The sequence below is a fragment of the Somniosus microcephalus genome, chromosome 12, assembly GCF_052327205.1.
Source record: "Somniosus microcephalus isolate GS21.2 chromosome 12, FLI_Smic_1.0, whole genome shotgun sequence".
Classification (NCBI taxonomy): Eukaryota; Metazoa; Chordata; class Chondrichthyes; order Squaliformes; family Somniosidae; genus Somniosus; species Somniosus microcephalus.
The window spans coordinates 214,216,273-214,228,318 of record NC_140998.1 but is presented as its reverse complement, the minus strand read 5'-3'; the positions used below and the strand labels follow the sequence as shown (position 1 = coordinate 214,228,318).

General features: G+C 58.0%; 1 protein-coding gene across 1 annotated transcript in view; it reads right to left on the bottom strand.

Annotated features, from left to right (window-relative positions):
* The window catches only part of LOC147110073 (uncharacterized), a 39,483-nt gene that overhangs the window by 5,810 nt on the left and 21,627 nt on the right, over positions 1-12,046 (bottom strand). Inside the window, exon 5 of the mRNA XM_086004240.1 lies at positions 5,853-5,979. Within this exon, the coding sequence (XP_085860366.1) occupies positions 5,853-5,979 (127 nt within the window). The remainder of the gene's footprint in view (positions 1-5,852; positions 5,980-12,046) is intronic.

Below are 12,046 nucleotides of genomic sequence, written 5' to 3'. Positions count from 1 at the left end.
AGTCCACCTCGGGCATATCTCTACCCGCGTGGCTGACGTCTCCGGGGACAGTACTATTGCAGAAGCACGTGAGAGGCCATAAAACGGACCCCCTTGTGGAAAAGGTACAGCTCCTCCATGCAAACCGTCAGTACGCCTATATCGAATACTCTGACAGGCAAGAGGACACTGTTTCCATAAAAGACCTCGCTCCCTCGGGGAGCGGAGAGAACGATGAGAGACTACCCGAGGAAGACCTAGACCAAAAAGAGACAGGACGCCCAGAGGTATCAATACCCAATTTTAACCTGGAGGACACTGCAGATAACCTGGAAGACACTGCAGAGGCCCGGACAGTGGAGGAACCAGAATCCACTCCCCTAGAGGCACCCCAACCGGCTTTGCACCGATCACTGAGAACCGCAAAACCTCCTGACAGACTCACTTATACCAACTTTTAAGAAACATCACCCCGATGGACTAAATCTAAAGAAGGGGTGAATGTAATGAAATCTGTTTGTCTTGCCTGTATTCGTTTTGCACTCATGTATATTACCCTCCCCCACACTGTGTATAGTTTCACTTCCTCTTTCCTGACTAACCTGGAAGGTTCCAGGTCTTGGCTCTTGGCTCCGCCCCTGACTTCTCTTACATAAAGATCCCAGGATCTGTATGACTCATTCCTGTGAGCCAGTCGGTGTGTTGAGATGTTAGCTCTGATCTTAGTGATTAAAAGCCAACTTGTTTAAGTTAATAACTTCTAGTTTTGTGGTTATTGAAGGCACATCACAGGCAGACCCGGCTACCAAGAGAGGACAGGATATGCTCTCACTGCAGTCAGGGAGTGGTGGAGACAGAGATGCACTTCCTCACAGCTTGTTGAAAATATCAGGGCATAAGGGAGAATTTCTACCCAAAATTCACAAAAATATGCCCGGAATTCAGAAATTTGAATGACGACCAAAAACTCCCATACCTACTAGGGGAAGAGAGAAATTGTGTAACCTTAGCGGCACACTATGTTACAGCTTGCCATAAACAGAGGGACAACCACTAAATATAAGAAAAGAGTATATATAAATTATATGAATGTATATTTATACACTCAGGGATATATCTGTTTATACACTGTATGGATAGATCTGTATTTTTGTGTACAAACATGAATGTTTTTTGATGCTTTGGCAACATAAGATGTAACTTGTCATGCCAATAAAGCGATTTGAATTGAATTGAATTGAAAATTGAGAGAGAGGGGTTAGAGAGACCTCCCCAGATACAGGAGTGTGAGAGAAAGGGGTTAGAGGGACCTCCCCAGATACAGGAGTGAGAGAGAGGGGTTAGAGAGACCTCCCCAGATGCAGGAGTGAGAGAGAGGGGTTAGAGAGACCTCCCCAGATACAGGAGTGTGAGAGAGAGGGGTTAGAGGGACCTCCCCAGATACAGGAGTGAGAGAGAGGGGTTAGAGGGACCCCCCCCAAATACAGCAGTGTGAGAGGGGGGGTTAGAGGGACCTCCCCAGATACAGGTGTAAGGATTCCGGGGGCTTCCTTTAACTGGTTTAAGGTAATCTACCTGGCCAGCAGTCTTTTTGCTGCTGCACTCTAAACTAATTTACAAACAGCGGTTTCGAATCGCTACCCCTCCTTTAGTTCTGAGTGGAGGAACTTATAATTAATGATATTAAAACGGAACACGTGGTTTGGATGAGAGAACAAAAATCAAACTTTATTAACTAAAAGAAACTATAATCACAATATCAAACTATCCCACACGAACACAGTAAAATTGTAAAACTATACAGCAGGGGGGTTGCAGACGGTGAAAACGAGGGATACAATGGCTACAATGTTATTTAAACAATCTTAGCAATTCCCGTAAATCACCATCCCCCCTTAACTCCTGCTAGGCTGCCTTGTTGAGGAGTCAGAAACTCTGCTGACATGTGGTCCAGCGAAGAGAGAGAGAGAGAGAGAGAGAGAGCTCACCTATGGTCCCAGGAAGTCAAGAGAGAGAGCTGGCTTCTCAGCCCTATCTTTATATCTGGTGAGCCCCTCCCGTCCTGCCTTGCAGGCTGTGTGCAAAATTCCCCACCCAAAAGGGTCCAATACACAAGAGAAAGCTGTGATAGGCTAACTCAAAGTGGTTAGATTGAGTTAATGTGATTTTCAGAGCTCCCTGTGCTGAAACAAAAGGGAGATACACTGCTCTATTGTTCAGTACTGGGGTGATTTAAAATCCATTCAAATGTTAACGCTTCCCATTCAAGATACAAAAAGTCTCTTCTGCAGTTTAGATGTCCTTTGTCTTCCAAGCCTCTTTTTGTCATTCGGTCATGTGGTGCGACTGCCATTTTATCCCTGGAAATTTAAAAGCACATCTCCCAGGAATGCTTTAATCAAAAAAATGAATCTTCGGAACTGTAAATTATTGCGAATTCTTACACAGGAGTGTGAGAGAGGGGTTAGAGGGACCTCCCCAGATACAGGAGTGTGAGAGGGGGGTTAGAGGGACCTCCCCAGATACAGGAGTGTGAGAGAGAGGGGTTAGAGGGACCTCCCCAGATACAGGAGTGTGAGAGAGAGGGGTTAGAGGGACCTCCCCAGATACAGGAGTGTGAGAGGGGTTAGAGGGACCTCCCCAGATACATGAGAGAGAGAGAGGTGTTAGAGGGACCTCCCCAGATGCAGGACTGTGTGAGAGGGGTTAGAGGGACCTCCCCAGATACAGGAGTGTGAGAGAGGGGTTAGAGGGACCTCCCCAGATGCAGGAGTGTGAGAGAGGGGTTAGAGGGACCTCCCCAGATACAGGAGTGAGAGAGAGAGGGGTTAGAGGGACCTCCCCAGATGCAGGAGTGTGAGAGAGGGGTTAGAGGGACCTCCCCAGATACAGGAGTGTGAGAGAGAGAGGGGTTAGAGGGACCTCCCCAGATACAGGAGTGTGAGAGAGCAGGGTTAGAGGGACCTCCCCAGATACAGGAATGAGAGAGAGAGGGGTTAGAGGGACCTCCCCAGATGCAGGAGTGTGAGAGAGGGGTTAGAGGGACCTCCCCAGATACAGGAGTGTGAGAGAGGGGTTAGAGGGACCTCCCCAGATACAGGAGTGTGAGAGAAAGGGGTTAGAGGGACCTCCCCAGAAACAGGAGTGTGTGAGAGAGGGGTTAGAGGGACCTCCCCAGATGCAGGAGTGTGAGAGAGAGGGGTTAGAGGGACCTCCCCAGATGCAGGACTGTGTGAGAGGGGTTAGAGGGACCTCCCCAGATACAGGAGTGTGAGAGAGGGGTTAGAGGGACCTCCCCAGATACAGGAGTGTGAGAGAGGGGTTAGAGGGACCTCCCCAGATGCAGGAGTGTGTGAGAGAGGGGTTAGAGGGACCTCCCCAGATGCAGGACTGTGTGTGAGGGGTTAGAGGGAGCTCCCCAGATACAGGAGTGAGAGAGAAGGGTTAGAGGGACCTCCCCAGATACAGGAGTGAGAGAGAGAGGGGTTAGAGGGACCTCCCCAGATACATGAGAGAGAGAGAGGTGTTAGAGGGACCTCCCCAAATACAGGAGTGTGTGAGAGGGGTTAGAGGGGCCTCCCCAGATTCAGGAGTGTGAGAGAGGGGTTAGAGGGACCTCCCCAGATGCAGGAGTGTGAGAGAGGGGTTAGAGGGACCTTCCCAGATACAGGAGTGAGAGAGAGAGGGGTTAGAGGGACCTCCCCAGATGCAGGACTGTGTGTGAGGGGTTAGAGGGAGCTCCCCAGATACAGGAGTGAGAGAGAAGGGTTAGAGGGACCTCCCCAGATAGAGGAGTGAGAGAGAGGGGTTAGAGGGACCTCCCCAGATACAGGAGTGAGAGAGGGGTTAGAGGGACCTCCCCAGATACAGGAGTGAGAGAGAGAGGGGTTAGAGGGGCCTCCCCAGATTCAGGAGTGTGAGAGAGGGGTTAGAGGGACCTCCCCAGATACAGGAGTGTGAGAGAGGGGTTAGAGGGACCTCCCCAGATACAGGAGTGTGAGAGAGGTGTTAGAGGGACCTCCCCAGATACAGGAGTGTGAGAGAGGGGTTAGAGGGACCTCCCCAGATAGAGGAGTGAGAGAGAGGGGTTAGAGGGACCTCCCCAGATACAGGAGTGAGAGAGGGGTTAGAGGGACCTCCCCAGATACAGGAGTGTGAGAGAGGGGTTAGAGGGACTTCCCCAGATACAGGAGTGTGAGAGAGGGGTTAGAGGGACCTCCCCAGATGCAGGAGTGTGAGAGAGGGGTTAGAGGGACCTCCCCAGATACAGGAGTGTGAGAGAGAGAGGGGTTAGAGGGACCTCCCCAGATACAGGAGTGTGAGAGAGCAGGGTTAGAGGGACCTCCCCAGATACAGGAATGAGAGAGAGAGGGGTTAGAGGGACCTCCCCAGATGCAGGAGTGTGAGAGAGGGGTTAGAGGGACCTCCCCAGATACAGGAGTGTGAGAGAGGGGTTAGAGGGACCTCCCCAGATACAGGAGTGTGAGAGAAAGGGGTTAGAGGGACCTCCCCAGAAACAGGAGTGTGTGAGAGAGGGGTTAGAGGGACCTCCCCAGATGCAGGAGTGTGAGAGAGAGGGGTTAGAGGGACCTCCCCAGATGCAGGACTGTGTGAGAGGGGTTAGAGGGACCTCCCCAGATACAGGAGTGTGAGAGAGGGGTTAGAGGGACCTCCCCAGATGCAGGAGTGTGTGAGAGAGGGGTTAGAGGGACCTCTCCAGATGCAGGACTGTGTGTGAGGGGTTAGAGGGAGCTCCCCAGATACAGGAGTGAGAGAGAAGGGTTAGAGGGACCTCTCCAGATACAGGAGTGAGAGAGAGAGGGGTTAGAGGGACCTCCCCAGATACATGAGAGAGAGAGAGGTGTTAGAGGGACCTCCCCAAATACAGGAGTGTGTGAGAGGGGTTAGAGGGGCCTCCCCAGATTCAGGAGTGTGAGAGAGGGGTTAGAGGGACCTCCCCAGATGCAGGAGTGTGAGAGAGGGGTTAGAGGGACCTTCCCAGATACAGGAGTGAGAGAGAGAGGGGTTAGAGGGACCTCCCCAGATACAGGAATGTGAGAGAGGGGTTAGAGGGACCTCCCCAGATGCAGGAGTGTGAGAGAGAGTGGTTAGAGGGACCTCCCCAGATACAGGAGTGTGAGAGAGGGGTTAGAGGGACCTCCCCAGATACAGGAGTGAGAGAGAGAGAGGGGTTAGAGGGACCTCCCCAGATACAGGAGTGTGAGAGAGGGGTTAGAGGGACCTCCCCAGATACAGGAGTGTGAGAGAGGTGTTAGAGGGACCTCCCCAGATACAGGAGTGTGAGAGAGGGGTTAGAGGGACCTCCCCAGATAGAGGAGTGAGAGAGAGGGGTTAGAGGGACCTCCCCAGATACAGGAGTGAGAGAGGGGTTAGAGGGACCTCCCCAGATACAGGAGTGTGAGAGAGGGGTTAGAGGGACCTCCCCAGATACAGGAGTGTGAGAGAGGGGTTAGAGGGACCTCCCCAGATACAGGAGTGAGAGAGGGGTTAGAGGGACCTCCCCAGATACAGGAGTGAGAGAGAAAGGGGTTAGAGGGACCTCCCCAGATACAGGAGTGAGAGAGAGAGAGGTGTTAGAGGGACCTCCCCAGATACAGGAGTGTGAGAGGGGTTAGAGGGACCTCCCCAGATACAGGAGTGAGAGAGGGGTTAGAGGGACCTCCCCAGATTCAGGAGTATGTGAGGAGCCCAGCAAAGCTCTCTATACATTTAAAGTACGGTTCCTGAGGGAGAGTTGAGTCACCCATTGTTAATCTCTGTCAGATAGAGGACATCACCAGAGAGACCAGATCTTGCCCAGCCCCACTTCAACATCGCCCCAAATCCAAGAATGATTGACACTTCCGACTCACCTCATAGCGTTCTGGATTTGCCCTTGTGAACACGTAAACAGTGGATACACCATCAGCAGCCCGATCACCACCGTGATGAACACCACGATTTTGGTTTGCCAATGACTCTTCTCAGTCGCTCCACCACCTGTCCCCAGAAGATGGATAAAACAATGTTCTGTTACTGTCAGGATCAACCCCGAAAGAAAGATCGACACGGAGCAAGATTCGCAACCCACTCGCAACTAAAATATTTAAAGTGGCACATAGAAACATCGAGATAGGAGCAGGAGTAGGCCATTCGGCCCCTCAAGCCTGCTCCGCCATTCAATGAGATCAGGGCTGATCATCCAAACTCAGTACCCTGTCCCTGCTTTCTCCCCATATCCCTTGATCCCTTTAGCCTCAAGAAATATATCCAACTCCTTCTTGAACATTAGAGAGGGTAGTCCTAGGAGAGATCGAGTAGATTAGGCCTGTACTCGCTGGAGTTTAGAAGAATGAGAGGTGATCTCGTTGAAACATGTACGATTCTGAGGGGGATTGACAGGGTAGATGCTGAGAGGCTGTTTCCTCTGGCTGGAGAGTCTAGAACCAGGGGTCACAGTCTCAGGATAAGGGGTCGGCCATTGAGGACTGAGATGAGGAGGAATTTCTTCACTCGGAGGGCGGTGAATCTTTGGAATTCTCTGCCCCGGGGACTGTGGAGGCTCAGTCGTTGAGTATATTCAAGGCTGAGATCGATAGATTTTTGGATATTAAGGGAATCAAGGGATATGGGGATCGGGCAGGAAAGTGGAGTTGAGGTAGAAGATCAGCCCTGATCTGATTGAATGGTGGAGCAGGCTCGAGGGGCCGAATGGCCAACGCCTGCTCCTATTTATGTTCACAGCCTTGTTTGAAATATGTTAGGAGAGTTGATTCAATTACACCTTAACCTCCATTATAGAATCAGTCGTCAGTAAAGTAAGACCTGCATTTCTATAGCACCGCTTTCAGGACCTCCAGACATCCCAAAGCATTTCACAGCCAATAAAGTACTATTGAAGTGCAGTCACCGGTTACAATGTAACCATTTTGCACACAGCAAGATCCCACAAACAGCAATGAGATAAATGACCAGATCATCCAGTTCAATGATGTTGGATGAGGGATAAATACTGGTCCCATTACACCGGGGAGAACACCGCATCTTCAAAATAATGCCGGCGGGATCTTTTACATCCACCTGAGAGGGCAGACAGAGACACGGTTTAATGCCACATCCAAAAGGTGGCCCCTCCGACAGTGAAGCACTCCCTCGGTACTGTCCCTCCGACAGTGCGGCACTCCCTCAGTACTGCCCCTCCGACAGTGCGGCGCTCGCTCAGTACTGCTCCTCCGACAGTACGGTGCTCCCTCAGTACTGCCCGTCCGACAGTACGGTGCTCCCTCAGTACTGCCCGTCCGACAGTACGGTGCTCCCTCAGTACTGCTCCTCCGACAGTGCGGCGCTCCCTCAGTACTGCTCCTCCGACAGTACGGTGCTCCCTCAGTACTGCCCGTCCGACAGTGCGGCGCTCCCTCAGTACTGCCCCTCTGACAGTGTGGCGCTCCCTCAGTACTGCCCATCCGACAGTGCGGTGCTCCCTCAGTACCGCCCCTCCGACAGTGCGGGGCTCCCTCAGTACCGCCCCTCCGACAGTGCGGCCCTCCCTCAGTACTGCCCCTCCGACAGTGCGGCGCTCCCTCAGTACTGCCCCTCCGACAGTGCAGCACTCCCTCAGAACTGCCCCTCCGACAGTGCGTCGCTCCCTCAGTACTGTCCCTCCGACAGTGAGGCACTCCCTCAGTACCGCCCCTCCGACAGTGCGGCGCTCCCTCAGTACTGTCCCTCCGACAGTGCGGCGCTCCCTCAGTACTGCCCCTCCGACAGTGCGGCGCTCCCTCAGTACTGCCCCTCCGACAGTGCGGCGCTCCCTCAGCACCGCCCCTCCGACAGTGCGCCGCTCCCTCAGTACTGCCCCTCCGACAGTGCGGCGCTCCCTCAGTACCGCCCCTCCGACAGTGCGGCACTCCCTCAGTACTGACCCTCCGACAGTGCGGCGCTCCCTCAGTACCGCCCCTCCGACAGTGCGGCGCTCCCTCAATACTGCCCCCCCGACAGTGCGGCGCTCCCTCAGTACTGACCCTCCGACAGTGCGGCGCTCCCTCAATACTGCCCCCCCGACAGTGCGGCGCTCCCTCAGTACTGACCCTCCGAGAGTGCGGCGCTCCCTCAGTACTGCCCCTCCGATAGTGCGGCGCTCCCTCAGTACTGACCCTCCGACAGTGCAGCGCTGCCTCAGTACTGCCCCTCCGACAGTGCGGCGCTCCCTCAGTACTGCCCCTCCTACAGTGCGGCGCTCCCTCAGTACCGCCCCTCCGACAGTGCGGCGCTCCCTCAGTACCGCCCCTCCGACAGTGCGGCGCTCCCTCAGTACTGCCCCCCGACAGTGCGGCGCTCCCTCAGTACTGACCCTCCGACAGTACGGCGCTCCCTCAGTACTGCCCCCCGACAGTGCGGCGCTCCCTCAGTACTGCCTCTTCGACAGTGTGGCGCTCCCTCAGTACAGCCCCTCCCGACAGTGCGGTGCTCCCTCAGTACCGCCCCTCCGACAGTGCGGTGCTCCCTCAGTACCGCTCCCCCAACGCTCCCTCAGAACTGCCCCTCCGACAGTACGGCGCTCCGTCAGTACCGCCCCTCCGACAGTGCGGCGTTCCCTCAGTACTGCCCCCCGACAGTGCCGCGCTCCCTCAGTACTGCCCCTCCGACAGTGCGGCGCTCACTCAGAACCGCCCCTCCGACAGTGCGGCGCTCCCTCAGTACTGCCCCCCGACAGTGCGGCGCTCCCTCAGTATTGACCCTCCGACATTGCGGCGCTCCCTCAGTACTGCCCCCCGACAGTGCGGCTCTCCCTCAGTACTGCCCCTCCGACAGTGTGGTGCTCCCTCAGTACTGCCCCCCGACAGTGCGGCGCTCCCTCAGTACTGACCCTCCGACATTGCGGCGCTCCCTCAGTACTGCCCCCCGACAGTGCGGCTCTCCCTCAGTACTGCCCCTCCGACAGTGTGGTGCTCCCTCAGTACTGCCCCTCTGACAGTGCTGCGCTCCCTCAGTACTGCCCCTCCGACAGTGCGGCGCTACCTCAGTACTGCACCTCCGACAGTGCGCCGCTCCCTCAGTACTGCCCCTCTGACAGTGCGGCGCTCCCTCAGTACTGAACCTCCGACAGTGCGGCGCTCCCTCAATACTGCCCATCCAACAGTGCGGCGCTCCCTCAGTACTGACCCTCCGAGACTGCGGCGCTCCCTCAGTACTGCCACTCCGATAGTGCGGCGCTCCCTCAGGACTGACCCACCGACAGTGCGGCGCTCCCTCAGTACCGCCCCTCCGACAGTGCGGCGCTCCCTTAGTACCGCCCCTCCGACAGTGCAGCGCTCCCTCAGTACCGCCCCTCCGACAGTGCGGCGCTCCCTCAGTACCACCCCTCCGACAGTGCGGCGCTCCCTCAGTACTGACCCTCCGACAGTGCGGCGCTCCCTCAGTACCGCCCCTCCGACAGTGCGGCGCTCCCTCAGTACCGCCCCTCCGACAGTGCAGCTCTCCCTCAGTACCGCCCCTCCGACACTCCCTCAGTACCGCCCCTCCGACAGTGCGGTGCTCCCTCAGTACCGCCCCTGCGACAGTGCGGCGCGCCCTCAGTACTGCCCCTCCGACAGTGCTGCGCTCCCTCAGTACTGCCCCTCCGACAGTGCGGCGCTTCCTCAGTACTGCCCCTCCGACAGTGCGGCGCTCCCTCAGTACTGAACCTCCGACAGTGCGGCGCTTCCTCAGTACCGCCCCTCCGACAGTGCGGCGCTCCCTCAGTACCGCCCCTCTGACAGTGCAGCGATCCATCAGTACCACCCCTCCGACAGTGCGGCGCTCCCTCAGTACCGCCCCTCCGACAGTGCGGCGCTCCCTCAGTACCGCCCCTCCGACAGTGCAGCGCTACCTCAGTACCGCCCCTCCGACAGTGCGGCGCTCCCTCAATACCGCCCCTCCGACAGTGCGGCGCTCCCTCAGTACTGACCCTCCGAGAGTGCGGCGCTCCCTCAGGACTGCCCCTCCGATAGTGCGGCGCTCCCTCAATACCGCCCCTCCGACAGTGCGGCGCTCCCTCAGTACTGCCCCTCCGACAGTGCGGCGCTCCCTCAGTACCGCCCCTCCGACAGTGCGGCGCTCCCTCAGTACCGCCCCTCCGACAGTGCGGCGCTCCCTCAGTACCGCCCCTCCGACAGTGTGGCTCTCCCTCAGTACCGCCCCTCCGACAGTGCGGCGCTCCCTCAGTACCGCTCCTCCGACAGTGCGGCGCTCCCTCAGTATTGCCCCCCGACAGTGCGGCGCTCCCTCAGTACTGACCCTCCGACAGTGCGGCGCTCCCTCAGCACCGCACCTCCGACAGTGCGCCGCTCCCTCAGGACTGCCCCTCCGACAGTGCGGCGCTCCCTCAGTACCGCCCCTCCGACAGTGCGGCACTCCCTCAGTACTGACCCTCCGACAGTGCGGCGCTCCCTCAGTACCGCCCCTCCGACAGTGCAGCGCTCCCTCAATACTGCCCCCCCGACAGTGCGGCGCTCCCTCAGTACTGACCCTCCGACAGTGCGGCGCTCCCTCAATACTGCCCCACCGACAGTGCAGCGCTCCCTCAGTACTGCCCCTCCGAGAGTGCGGCGCTCCCTCAGTACTGCCCCTCCGATAGTGCGGCGCTCCCTCAGTACTGACCCTCCGACAGTGCAGCGCTGCCTCAGTACTGCCCCTCCGACAGTGCGGCGCTCCCTCAGTACTGCCCTAACCTACAGTGCGGCGCTCCCTCAGTACCGCCCCTCCGACAGTGCGGCGCTCCCTCAGTACAGCCCCTCCGACAGTGCGGCGCTCCCTCAGTACTGCCCCCCGACAGTGCGGCGCTCCCTCAGTACTGACCCTCCGACAGTACGGCGCTCCCTCAGTACTGCCCCCCGACAGTGCGGCGCTCCCTCAGTTCTGCCTCTCCGACAGTGTGGCGCTCCCTCAGTACAGCCCCTCCCGACAGTGCGGTGCTCCCTCAGTACCGCCCCTCCGACAGTGCGGTGCTCCCTCAGTACCGCTCCCCCAACGCTCCCTCAGAACTGCCCCTCCGACAGTACGGCGCTCCGTCAGTACCGCCCCTCTGACATTGCGGCGTTCCCTCAGTACTGCCCCCCGACAGTGCCGCGCTCCCTCAGTACTGCCCCTCCGACAGTGCGGCGCTCACTCAGAACCGCCCCTCCGACAGTGCGGCGCTCCCTCAGTACTGCCCCCCGACAGTGCGGCGCTCCCTCAGTACTGACCCTCCGACATTGCGGCGCTCCCTCAGTACTGCCCCCCGACAGTGCGGCTCTCCCTCAGTACTGCCCCTCCGACAGTGTGGTGCTCCCTCAGTACTGCCCCTCTGACAGTGCTGCGCTCCCTCAGTACTGCCCCTCCGACAGTGCGGCGCTACCTCAGTACTGCACCTCCGCCAGTGCGGCGCTCCCTCAGTACTGCCCCTCTGACAGTGCGGCGCTCCCTCAGTACTGAACCTCCGACAGTGCGGCGCTCCCTCAATACTGCCCATCCAACAGTGCGGCGCTCCCTCAGTACTGACCCTCCGAGACTGCGGCGCTCCCTCAGTACTGCCACTCCGATAGTGCGGCGCTCCCTCAGGACTGACCCACCGACAGTGCGGCACTCCCTCAGTACCGCTGCTCCGACAGTGCGGCGCTCCCTCAGTACCGCCCCTCCGACAGTGCGGCGCTCGCTTAGTACCGCCCCTCCGACAGTGCAGCGCTCCCTCAGTACCGCCCCTCCGACAGTGCGGCGCTCCCTCAGTACCGCCCCTCCGACAGTGCGGCGCTCCCTCAGTACCGCCCCTCCGACAGTGCGGGGCTCCCTCAGTACTGCCCCTCCGACAGTGCGGCGCTCCCTCAGTACTGACCCTCCGACAGTGCGGCGCTCCCTCAGTACCGCCCCTCCGACAGTGCGGCGCTCCCTCAGTACCGCCCCTCCGACAGTGCAGCTCTCCCTCAGTACCGCCCCTCCGACACTCCCTCAGTACCGCCCCTCCGACAGTGCGGTGCTCCCTCAGTACCGCCCCTGCGACAGTGCGGCGCGCCCTCAGTACTGGCCTTCCGACAGTGCTGCGCTCCCTCAGTAC